General features: G+C 42.9%; 1 protein-coding gene and 1 long non-coding RNA gene across 2 annotated transcripts in view; one reads left to right on the top strand and one right to left on the bottom strand.

The window, feature by feature from the left end:
* The first annotated feature begins 747 nt into the window (after nt 1-747).
* Nucleotides 748-14,317, top strand: LOC121284192 (inosine-uridine preferring nucleoside hydrolase-like). Its single transcript, XM_041199442.1, has 5 exons — nt 748-930; nt 4,130-4,309; nt 5,049-5,160; nt 8,218-8,354; nt 13,970-14,317. Exons 1-5 carry the CDS (start codon nt 748-750, stop codon nt 14,315-14,317), a joined length of 960 nt encoding a protein of 319 aa, XP_041055376.1.
* Nucleotides 8,221-19,211, bottom strand: part of LOC121284193 — a 50,999-nt gene continuing 40,008 nt past the window's right edge. Inside the window, exon 3 of the long non-coding RNA XR_005944451.1 lies at nt 8,221-8,359. This is a non-coding gene — a long non-coding RNA (uncharacterized LOC121284193). The remainder of the gene's footprint in view (nt 8,360-19,211) is intronic.

Genomic DNA, 19,211 nt, shown 5'->3' with positions numbered 1-19,211 from the left:
GGAGCAGGTGGCATTGTGGTAATGTCATAGGATTGGTAATCCAGGGACCCACCTAATGCATGACAACTGGTGGAATTTGAATTCAGCTAACAAATCTGGAATATAAAGCTAATCTCAGTAATGGTGACCATGAAACTATCATTGACTGTAGTAAAAAGTCATCCTTTAGGGAAGGAAATCTGCCACCCTTACCCGGTCTGATCTACGTGTGACTCCAGTCCCACAGTAATGTGATTGACTTTTAACTGCCCATGGAAATGACCTAGTGAGTCACTCTATTTCAGATGAGTTAGGGAGTGTCAATAAGTGGTGGCCTTGCCAACAATGCCCCATGAAACAAGCAATAAAAAAAAACTGGGGCAGTCTATGGAGTGAATTCTGGGACCAATTTATGGCAACTTTTGTGGCCACAGTGAAAAACTGGTCAAAAGTGTATTGTCATGAATTTTGTACTGGCTTTGTCAGGAATGACACCAGACTTTCAAACTATCAGGAGCTTGGTCTCATTGTTGTTCAGTTAATCAGGAGTGGTGGGCTGATTAATATGAAGCTACAACATCAACTTTGCATTCATAACACACCTTGGATATTGCAATTAGTGACAAATGAGCAATTTTGCCATTCATTACACTTACATCTAACCATTCATTCAACAGTGTTCACTGCCACCAGAAGTATTAAGTTCAGAATTAATAGAATCTGTTTTAAACTCAATCTTATACTTTTTTTGGGGCCACAGATTCTAAGATGGCAGAGAAGCTGTTGCTCTTAGATCTCGACTGTGGGGTGGATGATGCCCAAGCGATAATGATAGCTCTTGCAGCTCCTAATGTGCAGATCCTGGGTATAACATGTACTCATGGAAACACAAAAATTGAAAATGTGTGCAAAAACGTACTTCGGGTGCTAAAAGTTTGCCAGCGGACAGAGGTAGGTGATGAAAATTATGGGTAAAGGAACAATGTGCTTTCAATGGTAACCTTTTAAAGTGACTAGGATCCTCTTTTCATGGATGGTTTTAAGAAATGAATGTTACATTCATATGAATGTACATATAAGATGCAGATCTATGACAAAAAGCTATGTTTTTGTAAAACATAAAAACCGGAGTAGGCCATTTAGTCCCTTGATCCTGTTCCACCATGCAATGAGTTCATTGCTGACCTGCATCCTAACTCCATATATTTGCCTTTGCCCCATATCCATAAGCTTTTGTGAACAAAAATCTATCAATCTCAGAATTAACATTAACAATTGATCTTGCATCAATTGCCATTTGTGGAAGAGAGTTTCAAACTTCTAGCATCCATTGTGTGTAATATACTAATTTCACTCCTGAACAATCTGGCCCAAACTTTTAGACTATGCCCCCTACTCCTAGGACAGAAATCTCCTCCCGTCGGAGGGGTTGTGCGGGGGTGGGCACAAACCCAAACAGCGCCCCCAATCGGAGCCATGCCGCCATTTTACGTGGGCAGGCCAATTAAGGCATGCCCGGAAGCGCTGGGCACTCCCTGCTCGGAGGTGCCTCAGGGAGATTTGTTTAACTTATGGAAATCTGAATGAAGGTGGGAAAAAAATTTAAGGCCATGTCCCCTCATGTGAAACTGTCACATGAGCTGGGACATGTCCATTATTTATTTCAAAAATTTTCATTTAAATAATAAACTGTTTATGAAACCTCATCCTGCTCGTGGATGAGGCCTCATGAAAAATGCGAAGGCTGCCTGGGCTCTTTGCCTGCCTGCCAACCTTAAGGCTGGACAGGCAGCTCAGTTAATTACATTAATTACTTTTTAACAGGCCTTAATAGGTTTTGACAGTTCAGCGGGCGCGCAGCCGAGTCGGCTGTGCGCCCGTCAAACTGGCAATCTGAATGACAAACGATGACGTCTGGACGCATGCCCGACATCACCACGTGTCAGTGAGTGGGCCCCGTCCCCTGCCCCGAAAATTCTGACCCTAGTTTCCCTAGCCAATGCCAGTATTTTCTCTCTATTTACTCTCTGTGGTCCACTTATTATCTCAAATCACTCCTAACCTTCCAAATTCCAGTGAATATATCCCTAGTTTGTGTAATATCTCCACATAATTTAACCCTTGGAGTCCAGTTAGCATCCTCGTAAAACCTATGCTCTACTCCCTTATATGCCAAGATATCCTTTCTGAGGTGTGATGCCTAGAACTGGTCACAATGCTGCAGATGTGGTCTAACCAGGGCTTTGTATTGCCGAAGCATTACTTCCATCCTCTTGTTCCTTTAGATATAAGACCAGCATTCCATTAGCGTTTTTGATTATTTTCTGTGCCTGTTATTACAATCCCCATAGAAACTGATAGCATTTTAAGAGATTATTTTCTCAACAACCAATAGAGAGAACCCATGGACATGGTAACAAACAAACTGAAATCTACTTAGATCAAATGAGAATTAACAGGAAACTAATACATCATACTACAGAAAGGAACTTTTGCATCAACTAACTAATGCAACTGAAATATGCCTATGAAACATTTTTACTGTATGCCAAGCTTCTGCCAGATATGTAGCATTAAAGGAACAGTCTCAGTGTTGCTCCTAGTTCTGGAGTAGTGGTTCACTTCTTCCCCCTATACAATGTCAAAACTTCCAGTATCCTTTGGCAATTGTTCCACTCCACCCAAATTTTGGTACAATTATCGCCAGCAAGGCGTACATACCTCAATGATTCCTCATTCCTTAAATCTTAAAAAACCTGATCTGTTCTGTTACGTTTCTTTTGAACAGAAACTGAACTCTGAAAAGCATCCTGCTTGGTCATTAACTAAAAAGAGTTCCCCCTGCTTTTCCGTAATAGCTTCTTTGTTCCTCATTCTCCATGGTAATGCCATGGCCAATCAGAGTCAACTTGCCAACCAATCAGCACCCTGATTGTATAAATTGTTGTGAGCATTTGAAATTTGGCATTCTTGCATTTGTCCTGATGAGTGCAAGACAACAAGCTTTGGCAACCTGTCTCTCTTTTCAGCAATATGCAAGAGTAGGGTTCATGGGCAGATACTCATTGGCAGGGTATGGCTGGTGGTGACCAAGAATCTGCATCAGAGCTTCAAGCATTCACTGTATTCATTAATGGCTTAGATGATGGGATAGAAAGTCACCAATCTAAATTTGTTGATAAAACAAAGATAGGTGGTATTATAAGCAAGGCAGATGGAAGCATAAAATTACATAAAGATATTGACAAATTAACTATGGGCAAAACTCTGGTAAATAGATTTCTATGTAGGCAAATGTAATATCATCAACTTTGGTTCTTAAAAGGGTACTTTCTAAATGGTGTAGAGCTAGAAATAGTGGAACTCCAAAGAGATTTGCAAGACCAGGTACATAGATCATTAAAATGTCATGAATAGGTACTGAAAATAATCAAAAAGGCAAATGGAATGCTGACCTTTCTATCCAGAAAATTAGAACAAAAGTGGGGTACATTGGCCTTGGAGGGATTGCAGCACTGATTTACTAGAATGATGGGTTTCACAGCTTTAGCTAAAGGGAGAGATTAAACAGACTAGGATTGTATTCTTTGAAATTTATTTTTTCATGGGATGTGGATGTTGCTGGCAATGATAGCATTCATTGCCCATCCCCAATTGCCCTTGAACCTAGTGGTTTGCCACACTATTTCAGATTATAGCCAACCACATTTCTAGAATCACATGTAGGCCAGACCAGGCAAGGATGGCTGATTTTCTTCTCCTATAGGACATTAGTGAACCAGATGGGCTTTTATGATAATCAGCAATGTTTTCATGGTCACCATTACTGAGACTAGCTTTTCAATTCCAGATTATTAATTGAATTTGAATTCCACCAACTGCCATGGTGAGATTTGAACCTTGCCCCCGAAGCATTAGCCTGGGCTTCTTGGATTACTAGTCTAGCAACATTACCATAACACCATCATCTCCCCTAAATTTAGAAGGTTAAGAAATGATTGTATCAGTTCTGCTCAATGGCACATCCAGTGGCAAAGAGCTTTAATGAATTCTAAAACCCATGTATTTACACCATGTCATTCCTTGTGGTAACTACTGCATTTCATTCCCGTGAATGCTGTTGAAGATATTTTTATTATTATAATTGCAGATTCCTGTGTTCCGAGGTGCAGGTAAATCTCTACTTGAAGGTCAGCTAAATGCTGGCCAGTACCATGGAAAAGATGGTCTGGGTGATGTTCCAGACCCGAATGCTCCAGGCTTAGAACACATACAAACTGAAAATGCGGTGAATGCCATGATAAGAATAGCCACTGAACATGCTGGTCAGGTGAGAAGTATGTGTGTCAGCAAATATAATTCTCATAGTTGGTGGAAGTAGCCCATCCAGCCCCTGAAATCTATTCTGCCATTCAATTAGATCATTACTGATATGTATTTTATTTAATACCATTGAAATGCTTTGGTTCCTTAACCCTTAACCTTACCTAACAAAAATCTATCTCAGTTTTGAAATTTTCAGTTGAGCTAATCTCAACATCTTGTTTGGAGATAAACTTTCAGATTTCCACTACACTTTGTGTGATGAAATGCTTTCTGACATCACCGTTGAACAGCCTAGCTCTAACTTTAAGGTTTTGACCTACGCATTCTGAACTTCCCTACCAGAAAACTGGCTTCCCTCTATTTACCCTAACAATTCCTTAGGTGGGTAGTTTAGAATGGATGCTCATACTGATAAAATAAACATCTCCGGAGTTGGCTGGGAGGACTGGATAGTCTATGTTGCCATTCCAGGTCTCTTCTTTTTGTGGACATGACAGTTGATGTCAGATTTTGCACAGGATTCATCCAGTGAGGTAGCAAAGACAGCTAAAGCTCCTATAATAAGAACAAACATGTTTGAACATCAGGATGGAATTTGAACTACAATCTGAATATAAAATTAACCTTAACATGGAAAATAGAGAAAGAATGAAAATAGCTGTTATATTTTACAGTTGTACAAGCCTACTGTAACTTTAACGTTTCTCAGTCACAGTGATAAGCATTTGTTTATTACTCCACAGGTCTCTCTTGTGGCTATTGGTCCCCTGACCAACATTGCTTTGGCATTCAAAATGGATCCCACCTTTCCATCAAAGTTAAAACATCTGTACATCATGGGAGGAAACATGGAAAGTATGTCATATAGCTTATTTGCATCATTCTCTCAATGGTGGTTCTCTCAATGCTGCATGGCTTCCTACCTGAACCTGACCCAGGGATCCAAAATCGGTGTATGGATAAAGAATTTGAAGAAGGCAGCACTTTGACCTATCCAAAGGATCGAAAACCTTAAAACCCACATGATTCCAAGAATCTACTTTCACTTAGTCCTTGCAGAGGTATCACAAAACACACTGGTTAAACTAGATCAATTCATCAAAAATGCATCAAAAGAAATCCTCCAACCTGACATTCATTGCCTGTACTTTCAATAATCAAGGGTTGCAGTTGCGGGGTGGGGGTTAGTTCGCCCCATGTTCTAGGTCCAGTGCCTTGCTGGTTGATGTAAGCTAATAGGGGGAGTAAACAGAAATCAAAGCTGATAGTTTCCTGGGTTTTATGGCTCAACACCTTGTTACGTGTGCACCTACCCAATGAGTCATTGAGGAAACTCTCAAAATAAAATTCTCCAGATTAAAATATAGGACATTTATGTTGCTGTATGCAACTGTTTCTGTGTTCCTATTCTGTATGGTTTTCCTAATGCCCTGATTTTTTTTACAATAATTCATATTCATTTTTGCTCTCTCCTATTTGTCTCACCAAAGCTAAAGGCACTATACTATCACGCTGAACAGACAGCAATTTCCTGTGTTAGCAAGCTAAATTTGCAATAACTATATTATTGTTACAAATTAGCTTTACCATATAACTTCTGGGTTCAGTGGCAACAGACATTCTGAGTGCCTTACTTTTTAAAAATTCATTCATGGGATGTAGGCATTGCTGGCTAGGCCAGCATTTATTGCTCATCCCTAATTGTCCTCATTCAGAGGGCATTTTTAAGAGTCAGCCACATTGCTGTGGGTCTGGAGTCACATATAACAGACCAGCTAAGGACAGCAGATTTCCTTCCTAAAGGAAAGACTTCTTTTCCCTAGAGGACATTAGTGAACCAGATGGGTTTTTATAACAATCATGGTTTTCATTGAATTCAAATTTCACCATCTACCATGGTGGAATTCAAACCCAGGTCCCCAAAGCATTACCCTAGGTCTCTGGACCACAATGCCACTGCCTCTCCTTGAGCTGCTTCCCCTCTGCCATATATCTGATTGTAGGACGGGAAGATTCAAGTGTAGTGATAATAGTTACTTGCATCTTGAACAAAATATTCATCTTTTTCATGTGAATTTCATTCTCCCAAGGCAGCATAAGAATACACTTGGTGAGAAGAGGCTTGATACAAATAGATACACCACTTTACTTCACAGGCATTTGTTTCAATCAATACAACTAGTCTTTTTATAAGGACACAATGGGCAGAATTTTACATTGTGTGCAGGTGAGCACCCGACATGCCAGAATGTGATATGATGTGCGACATTTCATTCGGTGGGCACGCGCCGGAGTCAGCTGCGCATCTGCCAATAATTAAAAGGCTATCAAGGACCTAATTAACTTGAAGTTTACGCTGCCCATTCAACCAAGTGGCCTTTATATTTTTTAGGAAACCTCATCCACAAGAGGGATGAGGTTTCCTACAGCTAACACTAATTAAATAAAACCTTTATTTTGAAAATAAAAACATGTCCCATTTCATTAAATTTTTGATGTCTTTATTTTTTTAAAAACCACTTCAATTTCCCTGAGGCAGCTCCATGCCTCAGAGAGAATGAAGCGTTCTTTTGCACACAAGTGCAAACTACACGCAAGGCCCGGCTCTCCCTCCTCCCCCGGCCTGCACAGGTAGCACTGAGAGCCACCACTCACGATCCATGCAGGTGGCCCTTAATTGGCCCGCCCATGTGAAATCGCGGTGCGGAGCCGATGACGGGCGGTGGTTGGCTTCCCAACCGCGCCCGCCCGACGAATGTAAACTCCAGGCAATGTAATGAATATATTACTCCTCCCACATCAGTGCGCTGTCTTACCTGCCAGAAACAAAATAGTTTCTCTGAATTCTGCCTTTTAGCCTAGGGCAGATCTGATTGCAGCAGCAATGAATGTGAGTGATCATTAGGATAACTTTTGGTTGGTTCAGAAGCCACATCTCAATTCCAGGGCAGAATCTTTGGCTCAGCGAGCGGAAGTGTAGCTCGCTTGCTGAGGCGTAAAATGACACACGGTTACATCTGGCGTGCATCTTGATGTCACCTTGCATCGTTTAAATTTTCATTTCGGCGGATGTTCCAACTCAGCTGTGCGCCCGCCGAACTGTCAAAGGCCTATTAAGGCCATTTAAATGTCAATTGAATTAATAAATTGAGCTGCCCGTCCAACCTTAAGGTTGGCAGGCATGTGAAGAGCCCAGGCGGCCTTCGCATTTTTCATGGAACCTCATCCACAGGCGATGTGTTTTAAAAGTTTTTAATGAAATTAATGGACATGTCCCAGCTCATGTGACAGTTTCACATAAAGGGACATGCCCTTTAAATTTTTGTTTACCTTTAATCGATGTTTCATAAGTGAAGTTAATCTCCCTGATGCACCTCTGTGCCTCAGGGAGATTTCTGTGCTCTTTTGCGCGATTGCGCGAAAAAGCGCACTCCCGGCTCAGGCAACCACCCCCAACCCGCCTGCACAGGGAGCGCACAGCCTTAATTGGCTCACCCACGTAAAATGGCGGCGCAAACCCGATCGGGGGCACCCGCTCCCGCACCGCCTGCCCGACAGGCAGAAAATTCTGCCCCTAATCTTTGTGGCTCAGCCTTGCTGAACTGTGAATTTAAATCCTTGAAAGCTAAGTTGAGCTTACCAGTAATATTTCTTTTAATAAATGTTGCACTAAGCACTTACCATGGAAACATTTTCAGAATTCCTGATATGTGACAATGAGAATGGGTATGTATTTGATTGCTTAAAACATACATATTTTATAATGTTGAATAGTTGATGATTCCATCCAATATTGATATTTCCCTATAACGGCTAGACACTTATTTTCACCAGATGCTAAATGTGCCTGGATTAAGAAGCTTTTACACTTGTCGTGGAATGAATTTCATTTGAAGGTTTTATCTTTTTCAGGCAGAGGGAATGTGACAATGTGTTCTGAGTTTAACTTCGCAGCAGATCCTGAAGCAGCTTATATTGTCCTGAATCATTTTGCATGTCCCATCTATATCGCCACTTGGGAATATTGTCTTCGTCATGCTCTGCCTTGGGTAAGCTGTTGTGAAAACATCGAAACAAACATAAAATCAGGACCAGTGAATGCATATATGCATCTTTTGATTTAGAAAATAAGAGAAATTGCTCCTGAACATGAGATGGGTGTCGATGAAAGTAGGAGTATGCTCTGCTGTGGAGGCTTAAAAATAGAATGGTTTCCATTCAGGTTTTTAATTATTTTCCTCTTTCTCTAAAAAGGAAAAGCAAAGTAAAGTTGCCACATGGTAATTACAACAAACAACTACTGTTGGAATCTTAGGGGTGAATTGCAATGTTTCAATGTGCAATTAGGTAGTATGGAAGAATTCAAGCAAATGTTAACATTTGCATCAGGAAGGAAATAAAGATGTTTCAATGAACCACAACTTTTTATCATTAAACTATGAGAGTTTTAGCACGAATCAGGGTTTGGTACCTTTACCAAGCAAACCATCAAGGGATCAGAATAGGGCAAGGTTGGTGCCTTTATCCAATGAACCTGCAAGGGGAGACTTACTTTTAAACACTGGACAAACTCTGTTTAATTTGTGGCCCTTATTTTGTGAAGATGCTTCAGTGGTTGGTCCTGTGTTGCTCCTATGAAGTTTTGTACCTGTGGGTTAATTAAATTTGTAACATTTACGTATCAAGGGTGTTGAGTTTAAGAATCTTTCGTCCGCCCAATACAAGGCATCTAGAGTAAGGAGAGAGGATCCTGTTTCCAACCAGGACATGTTTCTTCTCATCACTGCCATGCCTATGTGACAAAAGATACTGCTGTCCTTTCGTGTGCATAATTTGGCTGCCACTCTAAACCTGAGCAGATAACCTTTCCACTTGGCCTCTCTTTGGTGCAATTCTCATGCAACCTCCCCAGCTTTCACCAAACTATTTACCTCCCTGTTCTTTTTATCCTCCTAAAAGCCTTTTCACCTCTTGCGAGATCTCCTAACCCTTTATCTTAGCATTCATTTTTTTCCTTATGCATCTGTGAACTGGCCTGAGCCTTTTTTTACTATATTAAAGGCACTATACAAATGCAAGTTGTTCTTGCGAGAATAAGGTTAGATATGCTATTTCACAGAAGGTAGCTGTCTGTCCCATCTAGCCTGTGCCAGCTGTTTGATAGAGCTATCTTTCCCCTGAATCTGTTTCTACTACTCTTTGAGGCAGTACATTCAGGATCATGACAACTCACTGAGTAAAAAACGTTTCTTCATGTCACTTATGGCTCTTATGTCAATCACCTTAATTCTGTGCCCTCTGGTTCCAAACCCTTCTGCCATTGCAAACAGTTTTTCCTTATTTACTCTGTAAAAAAAATGTGATGTTGAACGCCTCTGTCAAATTCTTGATAAAAGATCTCGTACTGTTCACGATACAACTAGATGCTGGTGAAAGTGAAGAAAGGAGTACAGACATTAACAGAGTTGTACATCAGTTTCTGAGCTATCTTTCCTTTATCTTGCAAAATTAAGATTTTTAAATCCCAAGATTGATGTCACCGAGCCATGACTTCCTGATTTACTTCATCTTTTTGTATTCTTTTCACTTTGAGCCATCGGGCAGAATTTTGCCCTTGTCAGGCGGGCTCAATGGGGGTGGTCAGGAAGCCGACTGCTGCTCGCGATCGGGGCCGGACTACAATTTCATGTTGGTGGGCCAATTAAGGCTGCCTGTGCGGGCAGGGAGGGGGGTGGAGGGCGAGTGCGAACTTCACGCTTGAAAATCTCCGAGACATGGAGCTGCCTTAAGGTGAACAGTTTTAAAAAAAAAATTAAAGATATTAAAAATGTTATAAAACATGTTCCCTCGTGTGACTCTGTCACATGAGCAAGGATATGTTATTAAATAAATTTAGAAATTTTCATTTTACTTTTATTTGATTTTGGAAACCTCATGGATGAGGTTTCCAAAAAAATGCAAAGGCCGCTTGGCCTTTTCGCCTGCCTGCCAACCGTAAGGGCAGTGAAAAATTTATTTTAGTTACCTTTTTAATGGTCACTTGCCAGACGTCATCGTACATCGTTTTATGCTTGGTTGGGTCGGGCATGTGCCCGTCCACCGAGCTAAAAATTCAGCCCTTTGTCTTGGTTCCTCAATAATTGATAAGAAGATGTTAAAGTATTTTCGTAACTTACAGGAACATCATGAAATACCAACTTAATTGGATCAAATATAATTATTATATATTCTAATTTGTTTGTTGGGTATTCTGTATGTGTCCTGAGAAAAATCACATCTACCGTAGAAAGGTCATCAATACTTCCATATTATGAGCAGTGCTTTGCACTTTCTGACCTCAACTGCTACTTATGTATCTGTCCAACCAATTTGGTAATTTCTGAGATGCCTCCTCTCAATCCACTGCTTTTCCTAGTTTGCTACCGCCTACAAATTTGGCCAATTTGCATTCACTGATCTTACTATCAATATGGTCCATTTAACAATTGTAAGATTCTGCTGTTACTGCTACACCTTTTCCACTTGTGGATTGTATAACAGATATCGGGAGGGCTTGGGGGGTCAGACATCAGGAGGAGGTGCTGGGGTTGGACATCAGGGGACTGGAGGGTTTGGACAAAAGGAGGGATGGTGGGCTGGTGGGGATTGGACTTCGGGAGGGGGTGCAGCGGGCCGGACATTTGGGGGGGGTTGAGGGGTTGGACATTCGGGGAGATGGGAGTGCGTGGGGTTGGACATCGAGAGGGGTGCAGCGGGTGTGACGTTCGTGGGGGTGGGGGTGATCGGACATCAGGAGGGGATATGGTGGGTGGACTTTGGGGGACTGGTGGGGTTGGACATCAGGGGGGCTGGGGGTTTGGACATTCGGGGGGTGGGGGGGCTGGGGGATGGGACATCGGGAGGGAACTGGGGGGGTTTGAATTTTGGGGGGGGTTTTCAATCAAACATGGGGGGGGTGGGGGTTGGGTCAGGTGGGGTAAGAGTTGGGCCCACAGGGGGTTTGAATGTTGGGTGAGCAGTCCCATGCGGGTGGAGGGAATCTCTGGGGGGGTGGGTCAGTGGGTGGAGAATACCGTGGTGGGGGGGGGTGCTGATTAGTGAAGGATGGGGGAGTCCCCTGGGGGGGTCGGGGCTGTGAGGGTAGTCCCGTGATCCGTGGGGATCAGTCTGGGTTTTTACAGTAGTTACCCAGAAGTTAGAAGAGGTTTTAATTCTTCTAACTTTTTCTGGGTAACAATTGGTATAACCCTGGCGCAACCATCCGAAGTTTGCGATTTAAGCCACATTTTTGGATGGTTTTCAGTGCAGCGCAATTGTCCAGAGGAACTGTGCACTTCTGGGAAATTGCCGTCCAAACCCTTACCTGGGTACTTCCCAGAGGGATTCCCCAGTGCATCTTTGGGATCCCCCCAAATCCGATGCTGGGGAGCTTGGAGGTTACAGCTCATTATCTTGGCTTCCCTTCTTAGAATCATACATAGGAACATGACACTTACCATTTCGCTGTACAAACCTGCTCCACTATACAATAAAATCATAGCTAATCCGTTTGTGGTCTCAGCTCCACTTTCCTGTCTGCCCGCCATAATCCTTGACTCCCTCATTTATCAAAACTCTATGTAACTCTGCCTTGAACAAATTTAAAGACCCAGGCTTCACTTTTGCGATTGGGAGCCTATGACGAGTGGTGTACCACAGGGATCGGTGCTGGGACCCTTGCTGTTTGTAGTATACATTAATGATTTAAAACTATATCGAATATATAGTTTTTTTGAATATAGAAGATATGATCAGTAAGTTCGCAGATGACACGAAAATTGGTGGTGTCATAAATAGCGAGGACGAAAGCCTTAGATTACAAGGCGATATAGATGGGCTGGTAAGATGGGCAGAGCAGTGGCAAATGGAATTTAATCCTGAGAAGTGTGGGGTGATGCATTTTGGGAGAACTAACACAGCAAGGGAATACATAATGAATGGTTGGACTCTAGGAAGTACAGAAGATCAGAGGGACCTTGGTGTACATGTCCATAGATTCCTGAAGGCAGCAGCACAGGTAAACAAGATGGTTAAGAAGACATATGGGATACTTGCCTTTATTAGCTGAGGCATAGAATATAAGAGCAGGGAGGTCATGTTGGAGCTGTACAAAATGCTAGTTAGGTCACAGCTGTAGTACTGTATGCAGTTCTGGTCACCACACTATAGGAAGGGTGTGATTGTACTGGAGAGGGTGCAGAGGAGATTCACCAGAATGTTGCCTGGGCTGGAGCGTTTCATGTTGATTTTAAAAAAATTTATTAAAGTTTTTGTGCACTTTATTAACATGACCCATCTCTTGTGACATTGTCACATGAGGGGGACATGTTAATGATTTTTTTATTTCTCTATTTTTAAACTTTGAAAACCTTTCAGTGATCTACCTGAGGCACCACTTAGCCTCAGGGAGATGTGTGCTCTTTCGCGCGCATTAGCGAAAGAGCGCACTCTCGCATTTGGGGAATTCCCCCCCCACCTGATTAGGGAGCGCTTAGCTCTTCCCAGTGGACGTCATGCTGGGCGGGCCTTAACTGGCCTGCCCATGCAAAATGGCGGCGCTGCCTGTTTCGGCGGCGGCAATTGGCTGCCCACCTGCTGCCAAGTTGGTCGGGCCCACCCACCCGACAAGGGCAAAATTCAGCCCTATGACTCTATTTTCTAGGTAAGAGAATTGCACAGACTAACAACCCTCTGAGAGAAAAAAATTCTCATCTCTGTCTCAAAAGGGAGACCTCTTATTCTTAAACTATATCCCTACTTTTAGTCTCAACCACAAGAAGAAACATCCTCCAGATACCCACCCTATCAAGTCCCTTCAGTGTCTTATGTTTCAAGATCACCTCTCATTCTTCTAACCTCCATTGGGTATAGGCCCAACCTGTTCAACATTTCATAATAAGATAAGCCCTTCATTCCTTCAACCTTCTCTGAACTTCTTCTAAAGAGTTATATCTTTTTTCAAATAAGGAGAGCAAAGCTGTACACAGTACTCTAGATGTGATTTGCCAAGGCCCAGCATGGCTGCAGTAAAATTTCCCTACTTTAACATTCCATTCCTCTTTCAATAAATACCAACATTCCATTTGCACTCCTAATCACTTACTGTACTGCATACTAACTTTATGTGATTCATATGGCACAGAAGGAGGTCATTTGGTCTATTTACCTGCCTTTACCTGCTCTTTGGTAGACCTATCTAGCTAATTCCATTCCTTTGTTCATTTGCCATAGCCCTGTAATTTTATTGTCAAGTATTTATCCACTTATAACTTAAATAATTTCACAAATATAGAGGAACAGTTATTCACGACTGATAGTATTAAATAGGAGGCTGTTAAACAGAGAAATGAAACCAAACATTTCCTGTATAATATCGTAGGTCTGTATTTCCAGATCATTGTAGTGTTTTTGCTTTGTCACAGAGGCTGTAAATGTAAAGCCTGTAATTTAGAATTCACTTGGTAACCACTAGGAAAGCTGTCAATACATTAAGACATTCACTCTTAAAATGAGAGGTTCTGTGTGTTACAAAAAATTTTAATCTTTGATGGTTTACTTTTTGGTTTTGAAAATGATGACTTGGAAGTTGTGCAAAGTTTTTGACCTTTTGTTATGTCCATTACAGGAGTTTTTTAAGGAATGGATAAATCAAGGCACCGAGAAAGCTTGCTTCATGAAAAACATAAGCGCACACAGTGAAAAATTTGCCAAAGCCAAGCAAAGCAATGGAGAACTGTATTTTGGACCCGGCTTTGTATCCTGTGATTCTTTTACAATGGCGGCTGCTATTGATGATAGTGTTGTCACTGAATATATACGATATGGAGTAAGCGTGGAGTTACAGGGATCAGTGACCAGAGGGATGATGATTGTGGATACACTTAACCTGCTGCAAAAACAAAATCAAGCTTTTATTATGACAAAATGTGATATTGAGAAGGTTAAGCAGCTCATGATGTCTGCTCTGAAATAGCAGATTTCGCTAGCAACAAGAAAGTTGAGCACAAGCATCTGTGGATTTTTTGAAGTGTGTAATTGTTTGCTTTCAGTGGCAAGTTACTTTTTCTGTTTCTTGTTAATTTACTGCAATGTTTATTTCATTTCTTCCTATTTTTACCCCTCCCCTTCTCATATATAAGTATAGAGTGAGACTCAGTGAGCCCTGTGTCCTTATGTATCTCATCCAAGCTGTTAACTTTCATGTTTGAGTGCAGATGTTGAATATTGCAGACTATTGCTCATGTTTGCAGCCAAATCTGATCTTACCCTTGTTGAATTTCTACACATACATTCTAGCCAGGGTCACTGGATAGCCACATGGCGCAGAAAGCTCGATTGAATTTCTCTTCCCTCTCCGGGACAATTGTAATGCTTCTATTGCAAGATGACCTATCTCAGCTCAGATTAGAAACGTGATATGCTACATTTACTAACTGGTTCAGTGGGTACAGGTAAAGTGCAGCAAAACTACAACACAATTTTAACTTATATAGTGCCTGTAACATAAAAAAAGGTCCCGTGGTGCTTCACAGGAGCACAATGGGACAAAAAAAGATCAATCCAAACCAAAGAAGGGTGCATTAAGACATGTGACCAAAAGGTTAATCAAAGAGGTCAGTTTTAAAAAGTGTCTTAAAGGAGGAGAAAGAAGTGCAGAGAGATTTAGGAAGTGAATTCCTTGGAGGAACTGTCAGTGTAGCTTTAGAAGTTTAGTCTGAACAGTTACCTTTCCAATTTATTGATCTTCCATAAATAGTGGGTTGAGTTTTTAAACAAGAATGGCACTTTAAGAATATAAAGGAGGTGCAGATTACAATTTTATGCTGTTCCATCTGCAGCCAATTAATGGGATTGTGACCAACTGAAAGCTGGGGGAGAATTTTCTCCCAGTCAGGTGGGCCGGTTGGGAGCAGGCACGGAGCCAATCACCGCCCGGGATAGGCTGCGCGCCGCCATTTTACGTGGGCTGGCCAATTAAGGCCCTCCCAGCATGATGTGCGCCTGGTAGAGCTTGGCGCTACCTGTGCAGGCAGGGGGATGAGGGAGAGTCAGGGCCTGCGCCCTTTCGCGTATGAGAGTGCAGAAATGTCCCTGAGGCAGCTCTGTGCCTAAAGGAGAATAAGTTCAGTATTAAAGTTTAAAATAAACAAAGTTAAAAATCATTTACACATGTCCCCTCATGTGATAGTGTCACATAAGTTGGGACATGTTTATGAAATGTATGAAAAATATTTATTAATCTACTAAACCCTTCATGAAACCTCATCCTGCCCATGGATGAGGTTTCATGAAAAATGCGAAGGTTGCCTGGGCTCTTCGCCTGCCCACCAACCTTAAGATTGGACGGGCAACCCCGTCAAGTTATTTAATTGTTTTATTAATGGCCTTAACAGGCCTTTGACAGTTCGGCAGGCGCGCGGCCGACTCTGGTGCACACCTGTCGAATGATAGATTGGAATGATGGGCATGCGTCCTGCCGTCACTGCGCGTCATTTTACGCTGCCCGTGGCCTTGCACGCCAAACAGAAGATTCTGCCCCTGCATTTGGCAATGTAACACATTTGTTCAAGAAGGAAGACAATTATAAACTAAGATAAAAGCAAAACACTGCAGATGCTGTAAATCCAAAACAAAAATGAAAATACCAGGGAAAACTCACCAGGTCTGGCAACTAGATAGCCATAGACCAATTAATCTAATGCCAATTGTGAGCAGACATTTTTTTATTCATTCAAGGGATGTGGGCTTCGCTGGCTAGGCCAGCATTTATTGCCCATCCCTAATTGCCCTTGAGAAGGCCATAAAACATAGGAGCAGAAATTAGGCCATTCGGCCCATCGAGTCTGCTCCACCATTCAATCATGGCTGATAAGTTTCTCAACCCCATTCTCCCGCCTTCTCCTCGTAACCTTTGATCCCGTTACCAATCAAGAACCTATCTATCTCGGTCTTAAATATACTCAATGATCTGGCCTCCATAACATTCTGTGGCAATTCCATAGATTCACCACTCTCTGGCTAAAGAAGTTTCTCCTCATCTCTGTTCTAAAAGGTCTTCCCTTTACTCTGAGGCTGTGCCCTCGGGTCCTAGTCTCTCCTACTAATGGAAACATCTTCCCCAAGTCCACTCTATCCAGGCCTTTCAGTATTCTGTAAGTTACAATCAGATCCCCTCTCATCCTTCTAAACTCCATCGAGTATAGACCCAGAGTCCTCAAACGTTCCTCATATGTTAAGCCTTTCATTCCTGGGATCGTTCTTGTGAACCTCCTCTGGACCCTCTCCAGGGCCAGAACATCCTTCCTGAGATACGGGGCCCACAATTGCTCACAATATTCTAAATGTGGTCTGACCAGAGCCTCATAAAGCCTCAGCAGCACATTCTAGTCCTCTCGAAATAAATGCCAATATTGTATTTGCCTTCCTAACTACCGACTCAACCTGTAAGTTAACCTTAAGAGAATCCTGGACTAGAACTCCCAAGTCCGTTTGCACTCCAGATTTCTGAATTCTCTCCCCATTTAGAAAACAGTCTATGACTCCATTCTTCCTACCAAAGTGCATGACCTCATACTTACCCATGTTGTATTCCATCTGCCACTTCTTTGTCCATTCTCCTAACCTGTCCAAATCCTTCTGCAGCCTTCCCGCCTCCTCAATACTACCTGTCCCTCCAGCTATCTTTGTATTATCTGCAAACTTAGCCAGGATGCCCTCAGTTCCTTCATCTAGATCATTAATGTATAAAGTGAAAAGTTGTGGTCCCAACACTGACCCCTGCAGAACTCCACTAATCACCGACCGCCATCCTGAGAAGGACCCCCTTATCCCCACTCTCTGCCTCCTGCCAGATAGCCAATCTTCTATCCATGCTAATGCCTTGCCTCTAACACCATGGGCTCTTATCTTACTGAGCAGCCTCCTGTTTGGCACTTGTCAAAGGCCTTCTGGAAGTCCAAGTAGATAACATCCATTGGCTCTCCTTTGTCTAACCTACTCGTTACCTCCTTAAAGAATTCTAACAGATTTGTCAGGCATGGCCTCCCCTTGATGAAACCATGTTCCACACAGTTTGCAGAGATCTCAGGAACAATCATCTGACAGATATAGTTGACTGTCTCCCTTGAGAGATGGAGCCTCCTTCAGCACTGCACCTCAGACATATTGAGGTGTCTGCCTGTATAGCCTGGCAGCAGGGTAGTGACGTCTTCTGCTGTCCTTTCTGCCTTCGACTACCTCTTCGCCCTGAACCCCTGTACCTGTGCCAGTCCTCCCAAAGATGGCTCCCCTAGAGACTGAATGTGCACTCCTGGCCTCCTCCCCCTTCTAGCCCTCCTTTCCTCCTCAGAGGAGGTGCCTCCTGTGGAGAGTTCAGCTCCCATTCCCAGGCTAAGGGAAGGCTTCCTGAAACCTGCAGGCCCAAAATAGATTCCTCACTGAAGATTGCTGGCTTGAAAGTTGTGAGTCCAGTGCAAGCAGCTGGTATGCGTTTTGAAGTATTGCAGATCACACAAGCAAGTATCAGTAATTTTGAAAAATCAATATTTGACAGAGCACACTTGCAACCCTACTGAACCCTCTTATACCGCCTGTGGATGAGGCTTATACAAACGTGTCCTACCTGCCTGCCCATTGCACCCCTGCACTGACCCAAAGATCGCATGTGCGCCGAAAAATCGCCATCGATTAGCGCCTTAAGTGACATGTTAATTAATGGCGGGCACGCAACAGATATCAACGTGTGCCCGCCCAGCGAAATATTGAGATGGCGTGCAGTGACGTCGGGATGCTCGCCCAATATTACTGTGCGTCATTTTATGCTTCGGCATGCAGGTCCCGGCCCCGCACGCCAATGGGAAAATTCTGGTCCTGATTTCACTCCACCATTGACAATTGTGTCTTCAGCTGCCTTAAACTTTGAAACTCCTTCCCTAAATCTCTCTTCCTTTAAGCTGCGCCTTAAAAACTACTTTGACTAAGCTGCCCTAATGGGTTGAATTTTCATTCTGTGGGACCTGTTCTGGGTCCCGAACCTCCATAGCATGTTCCAAATATGCCCACTGCTATTTTTAAAGAAATGGCCAGTTAAAGGCCAAGGAGTGGACTGACTCTCCAATTGAGGATGGTGGGCAGGCTCCCAAAGCTGGAAGGACAAAGGAAAACCCTCTAGCATTCCATGTCCTAATGCTGTCCATGTCGAAATACAGCAAGACCTGGACAATATTTGGCCTGACAAGCGGCAAGTAATATATGTGCCACACAAGTGCCAGGCAATGACCATCTCCAGTAAAAGAGAATCTAACCAACCCCACCCTTGACATTCAATGGCATTACCATCATTGAATCCCCCACTCTCAATATCCTGGGGGTTACGATTGATCAGAAACTGAACTGGACTAGCCATATAAATACTGTGGCTACAAGAGCAGATCAAAGGCTAGGAATCCTGCGGTAAGTAACCCACCTCCTGACTCTGCAAAGCCTGTCAATCACCTACAAAGCAGAAGTCAGGCGTGTGATGGAATACTCTCCACTTGTCTGGATGAGTGCAGCTCCGACAACACTCAAGCAGCTCGACACCATCCAAGACAAAGCAGCACACTTGATTGGCAGCCCCCATCTACAAACACACACTCCCTCAACCACGGACACACAATGGCAGTAGTGTGTGCCATCTACAAGACGCACTGTAAGAATTCAGCAAGGCTCCTTAGACAGCACCTTCCAAACACACGACCTCCATCATCTGGAAGGACAAGGGCAGCAGACACATGGGGACACCACCACCTGGAAGTTCCCCTCCAAGCGACTCACCATCCTGACTTGGAACTATATCATCATCTGTCACTGTCGCTGGGTCAAATTCC

Source organism: Carcharodon carcharias, chromosome 11, assembly GCF_017639515.1.
Source record: "Carcharodon carcharias isolate sCarCar2 chromosome 11, sCarCar2.pri, whole genome shotgun sequence".
Taxonomy (NCBI): domain Eukaryota; kingdom Metazoa; phylum Chordata; class Chondrichthyes; order Lamniformes; family Lamnidae; genus Carcharodon; species Carcharodon carcharias.
Note: the sequence above shows the minus strand (reverse complement) of the source record. Positions and strands in the feature narration are given on the sequence as shown.

Bases quoted from the DNA above. Each gene is read 5' to 3' on its own strand.
- LOC121284192 (XM_041199442.1), top strand. From the start codon at position 748: ATGGCAGAGAAGCTGTTGCTCTTAGATCTCGACTGTGGGGTGGATGAT. The intron at 931-4,129 runs GTAGGTGATGAA...TTATAATTGCAG, and splicing joins AAGTTTGCCAGCGGACAGAG to ATTCCTGTGTTCCGAGGTGC. The intron at 8,355-13,969 runs GTAAGCTGTTGT...TGTCCATTACAG, and splicing joins TTCGTCATGCTCTGCCTTGG to GAGTTTTTTAAGGAATGGAT.